The sequence below is a fragment of the Sus scrofa genome, chromosome 6 (assembly GCF_000003025.6).
Source record: "Sus scrofa isolate TJ Tabasco breed Duroc chromosome 6, Sscrofa11.1, whole genome shotgun sequence".
In the NCBI taxonomy this organism is placed as follows: Eukaryota; Metazoa; Chordata; class Mammalia; order Artiodactyla; family Suidae; genus Sus; species Sus scrofa.
The window spans coordinates 80,434,488-80,456,461 of NC_010448.4; the positions used below are offsets into that span (position 1 = coordinate 80,434,488).

At 39.5% G+C, this 21,974-nt stretch overlaps 1 protein-coding gene across 1 annotated transcript in view; it reads left to right on the forward strand.

The window, feature by feature from the left end:
- The window catches only part of ZBTB40 (zinc finger and BTB domain containing 40), a 68,203-nt gene that overhangs the window by 14,657 nt on the left and 31,572 nt on the right, over nucleotides 1-21,974 (forward strand). The window contains 4 exon segments of the mRNA XM_021095498.1: nucleotides 9,234-9,325; nucleotides 15,493-16,062; nucleotides 16,065-16,260; nucleotides 17,172-17,305. Of these exon segments, the coding sequence (XP_020951157.1) occupies nucleotides 15,565-16,062; nucleotides 16,065-16,260; nucleotides 17,172-17,305 (828 nt within the window). The 5' untranslated portion in view covers nucleotides 9,234-9,325; nucleotides 15,493-15,564.

Here is a 21,974-nt window from a genome sequence, read left to right on the forward strand (position 1 = left end):
AATGCATTCTGTGATTCCTAAAAGGCTTTGTGATTGTACTTGAATTTGCTGCTTGAATTTTTTCACAGATGACTGCAAAGAATAGTCTTATTTCACTGATAAATGACTGAATAAATTGACTTTCTGGGAGTTCCCGTGGTGGCTCAGCAGTAACAAACCCGACTAGTATCCATGTGAATGCAGGTTTGATCCCTGGCTTCGCTCAGTGGGTTAAGGATCCAGTGTTGCTGTGAGCTGTGGTGTGGGTCGCAGACGAGGCTTGGATTCAGTGTTGCTGCGGCTGTGGTGTAGGCCTGCAGTTGCAGCTCCTGATTCAACCCCCAGCCTGGGAATTTCCATTTGCTGCAGGTGCAACCCTAAAAACACACCAAAAAAATTGACTTTTTATTTATATTTCTTCTCTTATAAGTTTAGACAGTGTTATCCAAATTCCCCAAGTCTGATTAACTCTGAAATTTTTACAGGATAGGGTGTTTGTATCTGTAAGGTTGATAACCACACTAAACCTTTGGTAAATTAAGTTCAAGCCATCAAGGGAAATCTCTTGCCAGCCAGCCAGCTGGCCTGTTCCAACAGCACTTTTCCCAGGAACACCTTTCCATCTATCTTTTAGCAGAGACTGGCAAAAGATAAGGCACCTCAAATGCAGGTGGACCTGTCAGGCCATCCAGCCACAGATCTCTGTCTGTGAGAGGGGTTGAGGGGTAACAGCATTGAGCCCGGAAATCCTCTCGAGACTAAAGTAGTAATTAAGAACAGGGAGCCAGGTAGGTTTGTATTTGAGCTCTGCTCAAACCTAGAGCTGTGTGGTCCTGGCAAGTTGCATAACCTTGTTGGATATCTTGTTTCCTCATCTGTGTATTAGGGATAATAATAGCATCTACCTCATCGGGATGTTAGGGGAATTAAATGGGAAAGAGTCTGGACGTCATTGTCATCGTAGAACAGTTGATGACCTTGCCAAAGGCTTTCAAGAGTTTCAAGGATAGGGAAAAGAGTGGAGACAGTGGATTAGGCAAAAAAGATGTTTTAATCACCTCCTCTTTACCCCATTAGGAGGGAGGGATTCTTACCTTGGGATTGTGGGGATGGCTGAGCACACAACAGCAGGCACTGGCAGATGAGACTGACAGCAGTTTATAAGTCACGTATATTCAAGAACCTCAGAGGAGGACACCACACACGTACTCAGGAGCAGAGGGAGTAGGCTCATAGTATCGAGAAGGTGGGTGCCTTCTGGTTTATGCCAGAGGAGGTGATTGACTTGTTTGGGTAGTGTGGGGGCTGGCAGAGAACTGAAACCCACTACCTAGGAATGAACAGGAGTAGTACCTGGCCCCTCTGGTAAGGAGGATTATTTTGCTAGGGGACCTCATCCATGAGAGCAGAGTAGGTGGAGGAATTTGTGGTTAGGCCACTTGAAGCCCTCCTGATTTCATCAGTGTCAAGGCAGCACATACTCTAGACTCTGTACCACAAAGGAAAATAGAGGTCTTGGAATGCTGTTTAAAACAGCTTTCAGGGAACCTGGGTAGAAGGCTGGAGAAGGCAAGCAGAGTCGTCTGATTCTGTGGGGGGAAGACAGACGGGCATGGTGGTTCGAATGGAAATGACACAGTAGGTCATATATAGGGTCATGAGCTCAGATCTCTTCCCTCTGTCCAGTTCAGCATACATTTATTGATTGGCTGTACCGTCCTAGGACTGCCAAGGCTTAACCAGGTTCGGTTGACCATTTCACTCTAGATCAGGAGCAATCTGACCTCCATTTACTTTGGCAGCAGCCAGGGAGGCTTGTCCAGCCCTGTCATTCTAAAGGAGTTTGGGTTGGTACCAGGTCACAGAGCTTTTCACCGAAGGCCTGTTTATTAGAATCCTCCTTATTTTTTAGGTTTTATTCCCAGAGCTATGCTGGAGTTGATTTTCTGATGGGAGCAAGGACAGGTGTAAAAGGGAAGGTTTTGAGGATGACTTGAGACTTTTTTTAGAGGTGAAGCATTGCTTAAAATGTATTTGATAATAATTAGCTGTGAAGAAAATGTGGTTTGAGAACAGACAACGTTGTACCGTGCTTTTCTATTTAGAGAGAGGGTTCCTTGGATCAATAGCATCTGAACCAAGAGCTTAATAGAAATGCAGAACTCAGCTTTTACCTCAGACCTTCTGGATCACAGTCTTCTTTGACAAGATCCCTTATGCAGGTTAAAGTCTGAGAAACTGTTCTAGCGGATAGAAGGACATGAGCTTTAAAAGGCTCAGCCAGACTGGATTAAAATCTCAGTTCCTCAACTGACTTGCTCTGTGATCTTGGACCTATTCCCGACCTTCTCCACTATTTGGATTTATTTGTAAATCTGGTTTAACTATCTTGCTGGGTTATTAGTCTTAAAAGATGTAGCATATAAAAAGTGCTTAGAAACATAGTAAGGTACTTTATTAGTAGCGCTTATTTGTGTTAGATGATAAATATTGTTCTTCTATAACTTGATATAATATGAAAAGCCGAGAGCAGGATGTCATTAGGACTAGCTCTATTCATGAGATATGAATTGGTAATTGAGAAAAATATGGTCTCCTGAGCCGATGGGCCAGTGGATGTGGTTGGTTCACTAACCAGTTTCCCTCGGGGAGAGACTGTAAGTGTCCTTGTAGAGCAAGAGCTGGCAGCTCTCCTTCGTAATGTCCACTGAGCTCTTGGAAGGGAGAAGTATCTGCAGAAGTGGTAGCTAAGTCTTGGCATTCAGTGGGGCCTTCATGTTATAGAGAAAAGAACTATGGCTTGAGAATTAAGACGTGGGCTCAGTTATTAGCTCTGTGGCCTTTACCAAGCCATTTAACATCTCTGAGAATTAGTCTTGCTCTGTAAAACAAAGGTAAATGGAATGCTGAGGTGTAAATCCCAATACATAGCAAGGTAGTAGCATCCCTATGTGATATGTTGCTTAGAGCTCACTAGACAGCCTCCCAAATCCCCAGAGGTGCATCTTAGGCCTGATTCAGCTGCTTTGGCATCTTCAGTGCTGGAATTCTTCAGAGCTGTTCTGGCTACCTGGATTTCCCAATGACCAGAAGGTACCTTAAGAAAGCATACAAGCCGTCCAGGTTTTGCTGCATGCACATCTCAAAGACTGGAACAGTAGTAGACTAGCATCTGGGATGGAACAATGATGATCGTGATGATAACATTAGAAACAACAGTGACAATACGTATAAAAAGATAGTACTATGAACCCAGGGGTATCAAATACAAAAATTTCCATCCCTTACAGTATACACTGCTGCCTTTCAGGCCCTCAGTGTAAGAAAAGACACCAAATGACAGCTGCTTTTGAACTTGAGAAATGTGGGCCCGCTAAAAGCTGCAGTCACCCTTTTCTAACCTCACCAATCCTCCTTGTGTTCTCAGAAATAATTGCTAGTGGTTCTCTTTTAACTTAGCTGATTCCTTAGATACCTTACATTTTAAATCATCTTTTTGTGTGTAGCAAACGCCCGATTTCTTGTCTCAAAATGTGTGATCTTTGCACTAATTATGTTGAGAGTGCCTGTTATTTCACCTGACTGGTTGTTTGTGAGATACTAAATAGCCATGGGGTTAAAGCCGACTCAGATCAAAGAGCAACTCAGCCTCTCGGGACCTCAGTTTCTTCCATTAAAAAGGGAGAGATTGGACTAAGGTCATTTGGTCATACGACAAGAGTACGTGATAGATAAAGTAATGAACTTAGGTTTGCTGAAAGCAATGAATAGGGCTCTCCAAAGTCCCTTCCAGCTCTCTCGTTCCAGCAGAGCCCAGAAATCACGATAGAAGAAAAGATTTTTTTCTGGAAGTAGGGATTATCATCAGTAGCAACAGTTAAAAAACAAAACAAAACAAACAAACAAAAAACTTTAAGCAGATATGATTGCATGAAGCCAGAACATAAGAGTGATGTCTCAGACCATGAGATAGATGTGCCCAAAGGAGAGTGCACAATTGTTAGGAGAAGCAGAATAGAGGACCCTTGATTGAGTATTCGAATGGCTTTTCTTTCTTATATTGGGATACAGAAACCCAACCAGAGGAGGGTCCGCCCAGCTTCTGCTCCAGGGAACTTTGGTTATTTGCTATTAGACAGTATACATACGATGCTTGTTCTTCCTTCTCATTGCTAGTCACTTCTCCCTATCAGACCGTGCCGTCTGTCGTCAGAAAAGCTCTGCTTTCATTGTGCTATTTCTGTTTCAGAAGCTCCTCTCTCAAAGCGGATTAAGTTCCTCTGCTCAGTTTCTGCCCTCCTCCTCCACCCTAGGCAGCCTAGTGCTCTGCATGTCCTCTGCAGGGGTGTTTTCAGAGACCCACCCTGGTCAACCCAGTGTCCATAATAATTAATGATGGCGACAGCTCACTGGCGGCCTTGCCAGTGGGTGCAGTGCCAGCCACCTGTGCACATACGTTATTCCAGAGTGCTCTCCCTCCCTTTTCACCCTTGCCTGTTGAAATTGTACCTAACTTGGCATTTACCAACAACAGCCTTCCCCCCTTTCTTTCCACTCACTGAGATCAATCTCTTTTTTCCCTTGCCTGTTTTTCCTTTCCCTCTTCTCCCTCTTCTTCTTTTTCTTTCTTTCTTTCTTTCGTTCGTTTGTCCGTCCTTCCTTCCTTCCTTCCTTCCTTTCTTTCTTTCTTTTCGTCTTTTTAGGGCCATACCCATGGCACATGGAAGTTCCCACGGTAGAGGTCCAGTTGGAGCTGCAGCTGCCCAAGCCTATGGCCACAGCAACACAGGATCCAAGCTGCATCTGCGACCTACACCACAGCTCGCAGCAATGCCAGATCCTTAACCCACTGAGCGAGGCCAGGGATGGAACCCACAAGCTCATGGTTACAAGTCGGGTTTGTTGCTGCTGAACCATAACGGGAACTCCTTCCTTTCCCTCTTCTTGTCTCTTGTGGATTGAGTCCTTTTAAGTGTTCTGTTTTCAATCATTCCAGTTTGCCGACAACTTTATCGACAAGGACCTTGTTTTATATTTCGCTTGGCTCCCACACAGCACCTAACAGTATGCTGAGTGAATGGTAGGCAGTTGACTTATAAATAGTTGCTGGTTGACATGTATGTATCGCTGGCTGAAGACTTAATGGGAAAGTAAGTACAGTCAATTGGAGAGTGGCAGGTCCAGTTCCTGAAACCTAGAAAAGTCTCTTATCCTCCAGCAGTGGCAGCAAAGACCTTTGTTTGACTATCTTGCTAAGGACATTGCCAGCAGTTGTGGATTTCAGAACATCTACTTTATTAATTAGGCGGTGTGTATCAAGACTGTAAGTCTTTACTGTCATAGTCCTTCTGGTCCATCGAAGAGATTCCATGTTTCTTACCCACTCTTACGTAGCTCTTGCTTGTGCTTTTCCTGGGTTTAGGTTTGTTTTTTTTCCTGTGCGTGACTGTTGTTTCTTTGTACCTTAAGGAATCCTCAAACTTTCAAACCCTCTTTGGAAGTAGACGGAAAAAAAATTTAAAGAAAGAAGGAAGTCTTCTTTGTGCTCTTTTTAGAAGCCGGCCTAGTTTCCACTTTGTGTTGAATTCCCATTTGTGTTTTGGGTCATTATGCAGCATTTGGTTCAGCCAATTAAGTTTTTTCTTTCTAGGTATCTTTATTCTATATCACCAGAGTCTTTTCTTAAGGCTTTAATATTGTTCCTTTGAGGAACATCCATCTTTCTGGTGCTCTTTTGTTGCTTAAATGTTCTTCCCTTGGGACCTTTGACAATTTTCCCAAGCCCGGCAATTTCAGTAAGTGCTTAATAACATAATTTCGGTTGTCTCTGTACAGGAACTTCAGGACTTCACGTAAAGATTCCAACATGCCGTGTGTTCCGCTGTAGTGTCTAACTCTGAAAAGCCTGCTTTCGTGACGTTATATTTAGTACTGTGTTCTCTCTCCTCCCTTTAACTTCCTTGCAAAGGAAGTTAGGGGGAAACAGCAAAATGTGTTAGAGGCTTTTACACTTTAGTTATACGATTGGCAACGTATAGTTTAGTCTCGCTCTGTAGTGTATTCCCGTAGCCCCTGGATCACTACTATATCCCCTCATGATTATATATTAGATTCATTTAATGACAGTATACCTAAGAATGGTCTACAAAGATTATATAGTTTATTTACAGATAGATACTTTAGCTGTCATGCCAGATGACTAGTTTCAAAACTATTTAATGAGGAAAATTCACAGTCTCTTGGTAATACAACTAACACGTGTAGTATTTACTATGTGCTAGGCACTCTTAAGGGTAAATGTACCCACACATTAATTTTCTTATAAGGAACATGTGTCTGGTTCTTTAAGAATCCAGTCAGAGAATCTCTCTGCCATTTAATAAGAAAGTTTAATCTGTTTCTTTATTGTGATCACTAATGCATTTAGACTTTTTTCTGCTATCTTAAGTTGTTTCCTGTTTACCACATTTTCTTTGACTTTTAAAAAAAAATTTTAACCATTTATTAAAAGGAAGTTGATTTATGGCTTCACGTTAGCTTCAGATATACAGCAAAGTAGTTCATTCTTATATAGATATATATATTTCATATATTCTTTTTTTTTTGCTTTTGCTTCCTCAGGCCACACCCACAGCATAGGGAGGCTCCCAGGGTAGGGGTTGAATCCGAGCTACTGCTGCCTGCCTACACCACACCACAGCAACACAGGATCTGAGCTGGGCCTGCAACCTGCATCACAGCTCACGGCAACACCAGATCCTTAACCCACTGAGCAAGGCCAGGGATTGAACCTGCAACCTCATGGTTACTAGTCGAATTTGTTTCTACTGTGCCACAGCAGGAACTCGACATATATTCTTTATATATATATCTTTATATATAAATTTATTCTTTCTCAGATTCTTTACCATTATAGGTTATTACAGTACACTGAATATAGTTCCCTATGCTATAGAGTAGGTCCTTGATTATACAGCAAAAGAGTTCTAAGAGGGAAGTTTATGGTGATACAAGCTTACCTCAGGAGACAAGAAAAATCTCAAGCAGCCTAACCTTACACCTAAAGCAACTAGAGAAAGCAGAACAAACAAAACCCAAAGATAGTAGAAGGAAAGAAATCATAAAGATCAGAGCAGAAATAAATGAAATAGAGACTAAAGCAAACAGTAGAAAAAATCATTGAAACTAAAACCTGGTTCTTTGAAAAGATAAACAAAATTGAGGAACCTTTAGCTAGACTCATCAAAGAAAAAAGGGAGAGGGCCCAAATCAATAGAATCAGAAATGAAAAAAAAAAATTAGAGCTAATACCATAGAAATACAAAAGAGCATAAGAAACTACTATGAGTAACCATACATTAATAAAATGGACAACTTAGGACAAATTCTTAGAAAGGTACAGTTTCCCAAGAATGAACAGGAAGAAATAGAAAATATGAATAGATGAATTACCAGTACTGAAATTGAATCAGTAACTTAAGAACTCCCAATAAACAAAAGTCCAGAACCAGGTGGCAAGTTAATTCTACCAAACATTTAGAGAAGAATTAACACTTCTGAAACTATTCCAAAAAATTTCAGAGGAAGGAATACTTCCAAATTCACTCTGTGAGGCCACCATCATCCTAATACAAAAACTGGATAAAGATACCACAAAAAAAGAAAATTACAGGCCAGTATCACTGATGAACATAGATGCAAAAATCCTCAATGAAATACTAGCAGACTGAATTCAACAATACATTAAAAGGATCATAAGCCATGATCAAGTGGGATAAACATCCCAGAGAGGCAAGGATTTTTTCATATCTGCAAATCAATCAGGGTGATATACCACATTAACAGATTAAAGAATAAAAACCATATGATCATCTCAATAGATGCAGAAAAGGGTTTTGATAAAATTCAGCATCTGTTTATGATAAACACTCTTTGGAATGTGGGCACAGAGGGAACATACCTCAACATGATAAAAGCCGTATACAACAAACCCACAGCTAACATTATACTCAACGGTAAAAAGCTGAAAGCATTTCCTCTAAGATCAGGAACAAGGATGCCCACTCATGCCACTTGTATTGAGCATAGTTTTGGAAGTTCTTGCCGTAACAGAGAAGAAAACGAAATCCAAATTGGAAAAGAAGGAGTAAAACTATTACTGTTTGCAGATGACCTGATGTTATATGTAGAAAATCCTAAAGATGCTACCAGAAAATTAACAGTGCATCAATGAATTCAGTAAAATTGCTGGATACAAAATTAGTATACAGAATTCCTTTGCATTGTTATACACTAACAATGAAAGATCAGTAAGAGAAATTAAGGAAATAATCCTATTTACCATGGCATCAAAAAGAATAAAATACATACATAAAATAAACCTACCTGTGGAGGCAAAAGACCTGTACTACAATAACAAGACTAATGAAAAAATTGAAGACAACAAAACAGATGGAAAGACATACTGTGTTCTTGGATTGGAAGAAATCAATATTGTTAAAATGAACACACTACACAAGGCAATCTACATATTCAGTGCAATTCCTATCATGTTAGCAATGGCATTTTTACAGACCTAGAACAAGAAAAATTGTATGGAAAAACAAAAGACCCTGAAACAACCTTGAGAAAGAAGAATGGAGTTGGAAGAAGCATGCCTCCTGACTTCAGGCTATACTACAAAGCTACAGTAATCAAAACAGTATGGTACTGGCACAAAAACAGACATGTAGATCAATGGAACAGGATAGAAAGCCCAGAAATAAACCCATGCACTTATGGTCGGTTAATCTATGATGAGGTAAGAATATACAATGGGGAAAAGACAGTCTCTTCAATAAGCGGCACTGGGAAAATTAAACAGCTATATGTAAAAGAATGAAATTAGAACATTCTCTAATACCATATACAAAAAATAAACTCAAGATGGATTCAAGACTTAAATGTAAGACTAGATACTATAAACCTTCCTAGAGGAAAATAAAGGCAGAACACTTTTGACATAAATCTTTGTCTTTGTTTTCCCCTTTTTCACATGCTATCAGATTAATCACATTTTCTTTATTGCTTTTATACTTATTGTTTGCAAATATTTGTTTCACTTCTATTCCCGTATATCCTTACTTGTTAACACACATACTTCATGGCTAATGGTTAAAGTTAATCATTATTTTTGTCATCCCCTTGACTCTTGGAACACCCTAACTCGTTTCCCTTATGTCATATTCCATGTTCTTGTTGATTTTTAATTTCAGAGAGGCAGTGGATTTTCAAGAACACAGACCTCAGAGCCAGACTGCCTGAGTTTGGACCCTAGGTCTGCCACACACCTGTTGCATGACCCAAGGTAAGTTTTATAACCTCACTGTGCCACAACTTTCTTATAAAATGGGATGATAAGAGTACCTGCTTCATAGGGTTGTTGAAAAGATTAAATGAATTAGTGGATACAAAGCATTTAGAACAGTTCCTGGCACATAGGTAAGCATTCAGTAATGTGGCTGTCATTATTTTACTTCGTTTTTAACTTCTCCTTCCTATATCCATTTTAAAATAGTCAGTGCATTTTAGGTATTCCAACACATTTTCTTAATTTCCTTTTTATTAAATAATTAACATACAGTAAGGTAAATTCTATTTGAAGAGTTTTGACAAATAGCTACTCTTTAACCCCTACTCAAGATAAGATATAGACTACTTCGATTCCCCAAGAAGGTTTCTTTATGTCTCTTTCCATTTAATTCCCTTCCCCACACCACCCCCACAACCTCCACAATACTGTCTGGTTTCTATCACTGTAGATTAGTTTTGCCTGTATTCCTGTTTCCTTAGATTGAGTCATATATCAGTATCCTTTTGTGTCTGGCTTCTTTGACCTAGTATTTTTAGAGTTTATCCATGTTATATATATCAGTGGTTAAACCTTATAAGAAACCTCCACACAGTTCTTCAAAGTAGTTGTACCATTTTGCACTTTCATCAGCAATGTATGAAAGTTCTAATCATTCTACATCCTCACTAACATTTGGTGTTATCAGTCTTTCTGATTTTAAGTTTTCTCATGGATATGATTAGCAATTTCTTTGTTTGCTACTTACTTTTTTTTTCTTTTACATTCTATCCTTTCTGGTTCAGTTTCCTTCTTACAGTAATTCTTTCAGCGACAGTCTCTCAGTCTCTTAACTTTGTTTAAAAGTGATTTTGGGAGTTCCCGTCGTGGCGCAGTGGTTAACGAATCCGACTAGGAACCATGAGGTTGCGGGTTCGATCCCTGCCGTTGCTCAGTGGGTTAACGATCCTGTGTTGCCGTGAGCTGTGGTGTAGGTTGCAGACGCAGCTCGGATCCCACGTTGCTGTGGCTCTGGCGTAGGCCAGTGGCTACAGCTCCGATTCAACCCCTAGCCTGGGAACCTCCATATGCTGCGGGAGCGGCCCAAGAAATAGCAACAACAACAACAAAGACAAAAAAAAAAAAAAAAGTGATTTTGTTTCAGCCTGTATGTAGATACTTGGTTGTTATTTTCCTTAATATTTGAAAACTCTAATCCCATTTTCTTCTGATATCTGTTGTTATTAATAAATCTACGTCAGTCCAATTGTCATTCTCTTATTAAGAAATAATCTTTGCTTTTGGTTTTCTTAACAATTATTTTTCTCAGTGTTGTTGATATTTTGAAGTTTTTGTTCTGAAGACTCATGTCTGACTTTGATTCTGGAGGATTCCTAGAAATTATATCTTCAAACAACCTTGAGAAAGAAGAACGGAACTGGAGGAAGCATGCTCCCTGACTTTAGGCTATGCTATAAAGCTACAAAACATTTCCCATATGTTTTTCATAATTTCTCTCTGGAACACCTATTTTGATGCATGTGAAACCTTTGTATTCTGTTTTCCATGTCCTTTAACCTTGCTTTTCATATTTTTGTTTGTTTTTTTAACTCTGCTGTCTTCTGAGCAATTTTCTCAGACTTCCCTTCCTAATCACTAGTTTTCTCTTTTACTGTATCTAATCTGTTTATTTTGTCTGTGGATGAATTTCAGGGATTAACTTTTATTCCCAGAAATTCTTTTGGTTCTTTTTCACATCTGCCTGCTGTTTTGTTTTGTTTTTTCCATATTACCTTTTTCTTTCATTGTGGCTTCCCTTCATTTTGCCTGTTTATTAAAATGAAACAATTAATTTGTGGCATTTTTTCATAGTATTCTTTAATTTTTATAATTTTCAGTTCTCAGAGAGACTGTACTGTTTCCTGCATTTAGTGACTTTATGTTGATTCATTTACTCATGTGACTTTTTATTATTTGCCTTTTGGAGGTGCCACAGGAGTCCTCATCTGTAACACTGGAGCATCTATCTTGGCAAGGTCCTTTTTCTTTTTCTTTTTCTTTTTTCCATCACAGTTGGTTTACAGTGTTTTGTCAGTTTTCTACTGTATAGCCAAGTGACCCATGTATATGCATATGTACATTCTTTTTCTCATACTGTCCTCCATCATAAGTGACTAGACATAGTTCCCAGTGCTATACAGCAGGATCTCGTTGCTTATGCATTCCAAATGCAATAGTTTGCATCTATTAACCCCAGATTCCCAGTCCATCCCACTCCTGCCCCCTCCCCCTTGGCAACCACAAGTCTGTTCTTTGGCAAGGCCCTTTTTGTTTGACTTATTTTTTTTCCTCCCTCACCTCCAACTTTTATTCCCATTTCCCTCCCCTTTATAGCACCCACTCTAATGTATTTAACAAAATGTCTTTGGCTACAATATAGCTTTTTAAAAAATTATACTTGGTCTGTAATGTTGTTAGTTTCAGGCGTACAACAAAGTGATTCAGTTTTATATATATACATATATATATCTTTTTTTCAGATACTTTTCCCTTATAGGTTATTACAAAATATTAGGTATAGTTCCCTCACTATACAATAAGTCCTTGTTAGTTATCTATTTTATATATATATACATATATATATATACATATATATATACACATATATATATATATATATGTGTATATATATATGTATATATATATAGTGGTATGTGTATGTTAATTCCAAATCCCTAATTTATCCCTAATGTAGCTTTATCTTATTTATTATTTTGATTATGTGTTTTTAACTTACATAAATGGTATTATGCTCTAGATCTCATTCTGGTTGTTTTTAACTCAATTGGGTATTTAAGATCTATCCATGTATCTGTCTGAATAACTAGTTGTTGCTTCTTTCTCTTGCACTACATTCCATAGTATACATTCTGCATATTTGCTTAAATTCTTTTAGTAATAGGAGTTCCCATTTTGGCTTAGTGGGTTAAGAATCAGATATTGTATCCATGAAGATGCAGGCTTGATCCCTGGCCTCGCTCAGTGGGTTAAGAATCTGGTGTTGCCACAAGCTGCAGCATAGGTCACAGATATGGCTCAGATCCAGTGTTGCTATGGCTGTGGTGTAGGTCTGCAGCTGCACCTCCAGTTTCATGCCTAGCCTGGGAACTTCCATATGCTGCAGGTGTGGCCTTAAAAAGAAAAAATAATATTTTTTTGGTAATAGACATCTAAATTGCCTCTTATTTCCTTGCTAGCAAAAACAATGCCCCAGTAATCTTTCTGGCCATGTTTCCTTATGAACCTATGTGAGAATTTTTTCAGGAAATGTACCCAGGAATATGTTTCTTGAGCCAGAAGGCATATATACACAAAATTTCACTGAGTATTACCAGAATGTTTTTCCAAGATAGCTATATCAATTTATATACCACCAATTTTACCCTAGATTCAAATTCATGTTCTAACACATGTTACTCTAAGACCTTGGAGAAATTACTTAACTTCTCTGGGTCTCAGTCACCTCATCAGTAAAAGGGAATAATAGCAGCATCTGCCTTGTCAGGTTGTTACAAGGATAAAATGAGTTAATATATATAAAGCATATTCCTGAATATGATAGACACAAAATATATGTTAGCTGCTTTTACTGCTATTATAATAACTATTGTTACTTGTTAGCCAATTATGTAAGCTTGTCCTCTGAATTGCCTAGTTATATCATTTTCCCATTTTTCTCCCCCTTAGGTTTTTTCCCCCTAAGGTTTCCAGAAATTTCTTATACATTCTAGGTATTAAATCCTTGTTGTCTTTAAACTGCAAAATTTATCTCCTAGTTCTACTATTTGTCTGTCATCTATTAATCATGTCTACAGACTATAGAGTTCTTTGACAGAAACCTTTTATATCAATATAGTGAAATTCATCATTTTTTGGCTTTGGGGGCAATGTTTAAGAAGTTTCCCTACCCCTGCTTCAAAGATACCCTCTGACATTTTCTACTGGTAGCTTTTATAAATTTGCTTTTCACATTCAGGTCTTCCTCATGTGGTTTGTAATAGTGGGCTCTTTTCTTTCTATGCTCTTCTTTTTCCCTGTGTGAGTCTCTGTGCCTTGGGTTATGAAAGTATTCTAGTTTTTTCCTTCTGCATGTCAAAGACCAGTTTTTATGTTAATTCCTCAGCTCAGAATTCTTGTATGAGATCCTTCTCCTCTGTATGTCATAGGCTTACATTTTAGATTTCTTGTGGGTGCCTTTCCCCCTCCTCAAGGCCCAGATAATTAGCAACTATTATTGCTGTATCCCTGAGCCACTGAGCAGAGGTTTTTCAGACTGCATATCAAGGAGATATTTGAGGCTCTGGGCTACGTGCAAGGGTCTCAGTTCCAGCTCCCCCACCTTCTCTACCTGCCTGAAGCTATATCCCCAGTCTCCATGTGAGCAGTAATGCTTTCTCCTCCCAGCCTCAGGCCTGTATTGGAGTTTGAAACCCCTATGAGCCACCATGGTCTCAACTCCCACTTACTGTTCCAGCTTTGATTTCGATGTCACTTTCATTTCAGGTACCTGGGGATTTCCTTTTTTTTAAGCTTGGCTATATATTTTTAAAGCACTTTTGTTATGTTTTATACAGCATCTCTGTGTGTGTGAAGTTGGAGGGAAAGGTCTATGTACATCAGCTCAGTGTACCATTTTGCCAAAGGTTTTTTCCTTTAATTAGTATTCCTGCTAATTCCAGTAAAATTTCAAGTTTACCAGCTTACCTTCATTAAGTAACCTTTGATCACTCTTGCATTTATTCTGCTTTAACTATCCTAATTCTTCTTTTATTGTTCAAGTTTATAACTATGTTTTAGTATCTATTTATGGGTAACCCACATAATTTGGTCCAGGTTTGTTGTTGTTGTTTTTTGTTTGTTTGTTTTTTCCTTTTTAACCTTGCTCAGTTGCTTATTCTGTTACAGTTATTCTATTATTTTCTTATCTAATTTAGCTGTTAACAAAAATATGAAATATCTCTGACCACAAAACCCTGTAGTTAATGTTTAAAATATCTTCCTCTGGATCATGGGTGGACCTTTGTATTTTTCAGTCTGATGAAAGACTGACCAAAAATGACCAGAAAAATGACCCCAAAGTGACATTGTAAATAAATATTAGTTTGTCCTAAAAATATAATCCCAATAACTTGTTCCTTATTAGTAGGATTATTTTAAAAGATGTCTATCCAGATAAGTCTTTTGATTTACTGTAATCTGTAAGGCTTGTGTCTTGTCTTAGGAGGAAAATCACATTCTCCTGACATCATTTGTTCTTCAGAAAAACCACACCAGTACCAGTTTAGTAGTTTATGCTTTGTGTTATTTGCAAATTGACTTCTTTTTCTGATTTTTTTCACAGATATTAAAATAAGTTAATATGCAGATTTTCAGAATTATCTCCTTTTTCCCCTAAAGATAGCTACAACTTTGGCCTGTTTTAAATCTTACAGATTTTCTTCCCCTTTCCCCACAAAAACCAGGAGATAGTCCAGACCTGCTCCTGTAGCTACTACTGTTTCAGCAAGTCAGTTAGCTCCCAGGCCACATTTCATCTTGTTTGTTAGTTTGTTTGTTTTGCTTTTTAGGGCCGCTCCTGTGACATGAACGTTCCCAGGCCAGGGGTCAAATCAGAGCTGCAGCTGCTGGCCTGTGCACATTGTATCTATTTTTTAAGAGCATGCATGATGAGAACATTGTGTTGTAGATCTCTGTTTATATGTATTTGTCTCCTTCAGTTGGCCAAGAACTTGGGAGCAGGAACGCAGTCATTGCAGTTACTGCCTTGAAATCAGAGGGATGTGGGCATGCCGTTTAATGGCTGCTTTTCTTTTGGCTGCTTCTCTCAGTCCCTTTAGCTTCAGTCTCATCCGTAATGGTCAGGCTGTGGTGTCTTTTCCACTGAGTCATTGTGAGGATCACATGAGACCATCCAGATGAAACACTAGGCATAGTCCCATTCGTGAGTAATTGACTGTTCTTATATCGTCATAAGTAATTCAGTATACCTGGCTCAGAGTTCCCTCCTATTCAGCAGCATTTGTTGAATGAACCAATGAATCGCCTGTTCACTTGACTGTTTCATTCAGGGTATTTCCCTGTGTGCTTGTGAGGTGTTTAACATGGTGTTTTTGGGGTTTCTCTAGGATCTAGTACTGATCCCCACAAAGTTATTCTGGAAGAAGCGAGGGAGAGAGCTCTTGGACAGAGCTGATGCAATGGAGCTCCCCAACTATAGCCGGCAGCTGCTGCAGCAGCTCTACACTCTGTGCAAGGAACAGCAGTTCTGTGACTGCACGATTTCCATCGGTACTATTTACTTCAGGGCCCACAAGCTTGTCCTGGCCGCCGCCAGCCTCTTGTTCAAAACCCTGCTGGACAACACAGACACCATCTCCATCGATGCATCCGTGGTCAGCCCCGAAGAGTTTGCCCTCTTGTTAGAAATGATGTACACTGGCAAACTACCTGTGGGCAAGCACAACTTCTCCAAAATCATCTCTTTAGCCGACAGCCTACAGATGTTTGATGTGGCCGTTAGTTGTAAAAATCTTCTGACCAGCCTCGTAAGCTGCTCTGTTCAGGGTCAGGTGGTGAGGGATGTCTCCAGCCCATCCTCAGAGTCATCCAGGAAGGAGTCAGAGAACCCTGAAGTAGAAATCCTTTCCTCTGAGGGGGCTGGAGAACTTCATTCCTCCAGGGAGGCTTCCAGCCCGCAAGGGGCCCTGTAAAAGGTGAGACGGAGGAAGCAATCCACACGGTTGTGCAGGAGATGAGTGTGGATCCTTCCACTGCCCAGGAGATCCAGGGGAATGCGGAGAGCCCAGCGGAACCCCCCCGTACAGCTGACGTCTGTTCTTCCTCCCCTGTTGTACAAACGGTTAGCAAGGCAAAAGAAGCATGCGCGGAACCAGGTAATACTCATTTAATAGTTGTTTTGTCATCTCTCCTCCTGTTGCTAATTACTAGATTCATTGATCTTTAGGAGTTTCTTGGTTTCAATGGTAAATTCACCAAAGACCATTGTTAGATGGGAAACCAAAACCCAATGCAGTATTCCTACTAGGGCATTCTTTTTTTCTTCTTTTTTAAATGATTTTTTTTTCATTATAGCTGGTTTACAGTATTCTTCAATTTTTACTGCACAGCAAAGTAACCCAGTCACGCATATATATATACATTCTTTTTCTCAACATTATCCTCCATCATGTTCCATCATAAGTGATGAGATATGATGCCATAGCGCAGGAACTGTGCCATAGCGCAGGAACTCATTCTTATCCACTCCAAATGCAGTAGTTTGCATCTATTAACCCCAGACTCCCAGTCCATCCCCCTCCCTCCTCCTCCACCTTGGCAACCACAAGTCTGTGCTCCAAGTCCATGAGTTTCTTTTCTGTGGAAAGGTTCATTTGTGCTCCATCAAGAGATTCATTTGTGGAAAGATTCCATCAAGAGATGAATGGATTAAGATGTGGAACACACATCTTAAAAAAAAAAAGAACAAAATAATGCCATTTGCAGCAAGATTTCTTTTTAAAATGTCTCTGGTTTCTAGTGTTAGAAGCCTGAAGATGAACCACAGAGCAGAAAAGTATTGAATTAATGATGTACCATTTTTGATACATAGCCATTATTTTAACCAGGATGAGGATGGCCCAGAGGAGGAAACTGATTTCTGTTACTTGTATTTTCTTATAATTGATATGTTAGATGTCAGTTATAAGTTGCAGTATGTGACCTAAAGGTTCTCAAACAGCTTAAACTTTTATAAATCATTTCAAGTAATCAATCACTAATTTTTGAAATTTTGTTTTTTATTCAGAGCATGAGGGGAAGCATTACCAGCTGAATTTTCTTCTAGAAAATGAAAATATTTTCTCAGATGCACTGTTGATTACCCAGGATGTTTTAAAAAGGCTAGAAGAATGTTCAGAAATTAAAGGTGCGCAGAAGGAGGTAGGTACCATGAGTTTTGTTTGTTTGCTAGTTTAGTGTTCTCAGGATAGCAGATCAGATTTTCCCATAAGGGAGAGAAATACAAAAAATGCAAAATATCCCAGGGTCTCAATTTTTTGAAACTTAAAAAAAATTTTTTTTGGTCATTTTTTTTTTTCCCTAAAGGTTGGTCTTGCAAAAGTGCTAGGCAAGATACTTTCAAAATAAAGCTCTCTTTTGATTGCTAGGCGAATCCCAGTTTACAGTCCGTTTCGATCCTGGAACTTAACTAAGCATATACCATTTCTTCCTGATCAACTGTGGATAAAATGAGGCAGAAGGTAGTCATGGATAACCCCCAAACAGAGATTAAATAATAAAAACAAAAACAAAACAACAATAAACGCTCAAAACATGGTACAGAAAGGATTTAATATAAACTTACGTAGTAAATGCATCCAGTGTTTAGGAATGTGGTGGCCGTTTTCAGACATGAAAACAACGCCGAAGATTCATTGACTTCTTACTGTGCTACTCTCGGTACCTGTTATCTTATTTAATCCTCACAAAAATTATTGAGGTGGATACCATGTTATTATTTTTTTTAACCCAGTTTTATGGATGAGAAGAACTGTCTCGAAGCGGTGATATAATTTGGCCCAGGTTGCAGAGCTCATAAAACTAAATTCTGAGCAAGAATTCAGATCTAAGTGTTGTGACTTTAGAGCTCTTCTCTTACACATTGAGTTACTGCCTCCCTCCAGGGTAGAAATGATACGTGTGTGTCAGGTATGTGTAAACCTTTAGGTACCGCCTGATGGAAAACTGCCAAATGGTTATCGTGCTCCATTTCTTAGTGGACTTTTTCATTATCTCAGTGAGATGCATCCCCACCTGTGGGCTCCCTGCCTGCCTGATTCCTCGTGCCTGGTGCTGCAGGAGTGCTTGCGTGGCCTCTTTACAGCTCCCCCTGCTTCCCCTTTCTCCCGGCCTTGCCTCCCGTTCGGAGAGGTGCTGGCAGAGTGAGCGGGTGCTGTCCCTGCAGGCTTGCTCCTCTGACAGCTGGGACAGTGTGGGGAGGTCGCCCATGTTGCTGGAGACAATTTAGTGTCTGTGCATTGCAAGCAATAAATGCCTTCTACTCCTTAAGTATTTCTCGATTTCCCCTGGAAAAACAAATGTAAGGCCGAGTATTTATTTAACCATGGTTAATTGACAGTTTGCTATAAATTGTTTTCTTGAGAGAAGCCGTTCACAAGACTGGGCTAACTAACTCTGCTAACTCTCTTAGGGGAAGTTTCAAGTTGTAAATCCTTGATACTCTTTGTACTGATGATGCTGAAGGACATTTTGGTTTTATCTTTTTGCACTTGGATGTTCTCTTAACTATTCAATCCATCATTTTTGTCACTAGTTTGTTGCCTTGATAGCTTATAGACACACCTCTTCATGTTCTCTCTCCAGACAGCCTCTCCACTTAACTTGGGTTACAGAGGCACAACCTCATTCCTTAGATCAGCAATACTCCAGTTATTGGTATCTCATCTGTATTTCCTTAAACTGTGTCTTACACATTTTTTTTCCTAGCACCGTTTCCTGAAAGTATATGGCGCATAACAGGTTCTCAGGAAATGTTTGCTGTGCATGAAGTGATTCAACATTTTCCCCCAATTCTTGTCCTAATCTTTGTGGGGTTTTTTTGTTTTTTTTTTTTTAAAAGCCAAACCTGAGGCATATGGAAATTCCTGAGCCAGGGATTGAATCCAAGCTGCAGCTGTGGAAACACAGGATCCTTTAACCCGCTGGGCCAGGACGGGGATCGAAACCATGCCTCTCCAGTGACCCGAGCTGATGCAATCGGATTCTTAACCCACTGTGCCACAGCAGGAACTCCTTGTCCTAATCTTTTGATGGCAATAACATTAATAGTACTTTGCAATAACATTGATTCACTGTTGGTGATCATTATAGGCTTATGTTATTTCTTCCTCAATTTTACAGGTCAGAGTAGGAGCTCTACAAATCACTTGCTGGCTGTATTTAAAAACCGATTCTGTTTTATTCCATAATAAATCATTCAGCTAAAGAAAGACACAGGAAAAAAAAGTCTTTAAGAACATAAGATTAAATGAAGTAAAATATAGAGTTGGGGGAGGTAGTGCTTTGTACTTAGGCTCTATACGTCTCTTTCTCTGTGTGCCTTTCACTTTCTTTTAGACAGTTTTATTGAGGTATGACTAACATACAGTAAACTGTACATATTTAAAGTGTACAGCTTGCCAAGTTTCGAAACCTGAAATCGTCATCACCATAATCAAGAGAGTAAGCCTGTCCATCACCCCTAAAAGTTCCCTCACACCCCTTTGTAGTCCCTCCATCCTGCCCCTTTCCACTCGTCCTTCCCCAGGTAACACTAGTCTGCTTTTTGTCTCTGTAGATTAATGTGCATTTTTTAGAGTATTATGTAAATGGAGTCATATAATCAGCATTCTTTTTGGTCTGGCTTCTTGCATTCAGCTTAAATATTTTGAGGTTTACTCATGTTGTTGCATGTTCATTTCGTTATGCCAGTTATTTATTTAGCCCTAACCATTTACTAGCATTGTGACCTGCAGTGGCTTAATCTCTGTAAGTCTTACTTTTCTAATTTGTAAAATTTGGGAATGTTGTCACCTCCATCATAGGGTCATTATGAAATTAATTAAGATTTATGCAAAACTCATACTAAAATGGCAGGCACATAGAAGGAGCTCAGTAGGTGATAACTGCTAGCGTTTGCTTACACATTAACTCAGTAATTTTAGCCTCAGTCAGACTTGAAACCTTTTTTTCACTTAGCATCTTACAATATCTTAGGGCCATGGTCGCTTTCTCTGATATGAGATGGTTTGCTGTTAATGTTTAAGGTTATTTGCAAGTAATACTTTCACATAGAAACCGTTACCCTTGGGTACCTATTTGAAATGCGGGTGTAGTGTCCCCTACGAAGTCATCAGTCTCTAGAACAGTGGTTAGTATATAAAAATGATCTGGTGCACCTGTTAATACGTACACCTCCAGACCGCGTCTCCAGAGAGTCTGATTCTTAAGCTGTGGTCGAGATTGGAAATCTCGATCTTTAACGAGTTTCCCATGAAATGCTGTTTTGGTATCTCTAGACTGTCTTTTGAGAAGCATTTTGCTAGAGAAGTTAATGGCTTACAGAATTCTTAAAGTGTGATGGCAGATGTCACGGGGTCTACATTGACAGCTCTCAGGGTTTTGAGTTGCTGCTAAATACCCATTTTTCACCCAAGTGTTACTCTTTGCTTTCTCCTCGATTCAGCAGATAATTACTGAGCAACTAGCATGTGCCAGGCATTGAGCGTGTTGCTAGGAAAATAAATAAGACTGGATCCCTATCCTTATAGAATGTCCGGACAGCAAAGAAATCCAGCCACACATGTAATTTTTGGGGAAGTGTGTATAGTGTCACCGAACTACAGGAATCCCCTAGACTTGTGTGTCAAGTATACCTATGAACTACTCATATGGAACGTCATTCTGCAGCTCCGCTACAATTGTAAAAGTTGTTGTTGGGGGGGTGGGGGTTGTTTGCTTGTTGTTGTTGTTGTTCTGTTGATACATTTTTAGCTCCCAGAAGACTCGGAACGTTTTTTGTTGGTGGTGATGGTTGTTATTTGGTTAATCATCATAGCATTAAAAAGACAGCTCAACATGAAAAATAATCTACACTTGGATGTGGAATGTTGAGGCCTATTAAGGCTTGTGAGTGATGTTCTGATTGAGATGGACCCGCCTGTTCCTTTTCTGAAAACCAGATATGAGGTATGCAGCTGGCCTGGATTGAGTTTAAGGAGGACACCAAGAACCAGTGTCCTGATTATTTTATTTCCTGAGATGAATGATGAAAGGTGGCAAAGCCATTCCTGAGCAGTGATTGCAGCAACATGAGAAGAGGCTGGCTGCTTGCATTGTGTGAAACCAAAGCCAAAACTGATTAAGGAGAAATCTCTAGGGTCTTGTGTGTTGGGGAGGGGGGGTGTCTTCTGCCTCTCTTTATCTCAGTGCAATATCCCTTACCCGTTAGAAAAAGCAGGTACTGACCTAAGAGGCTTTCTAGCTGAGCTGGGTAAAGCCTATATTTGAAGGCAGACTTCGACTTTTTTTTCGCTTTTATGCTAGAACTTTTAATTGTTTTCTTTATTCCTAGCCATGTTCCCCCTTTTAATTAATTGTGTATATATAGCAAAGTGAGTCTTTGGCTAGAATAAGGAGATAATTTTTTCTGCTATCGATTTCCTTGTGTTTTGATCCACTTTTCACCTAAAGTTTCAGAAAGACTCCCAAAACTGAAGACCTGGTAGCATCTTTTTTTTTCCTTCAACTTTCTTTCAAAGGCAGACAGAGTTGAAGGCTCTTATGTAAATCTGATATTTTCAGCTGTGTCACTGCTTTGGAGGTTTGTCAAGAAGTCTAGGTCTATGTTTTGTGGACCGCGTTCACTGACAGTATAGGGTGGCCTTCTTGAGAAATGAGTTGATTCATTTTATAAGTCTATGAGAGATGAAAACACAGTGTTGTTTATTTCAGATTTCCTCTCTGCTCCCCCCCACCCCCCGCGCTTTTTGGGGCTGCTCCTGCAGCATATGGAAGTTCCCAGGCTAGGAGTCAACTCGGAGCTATAGCT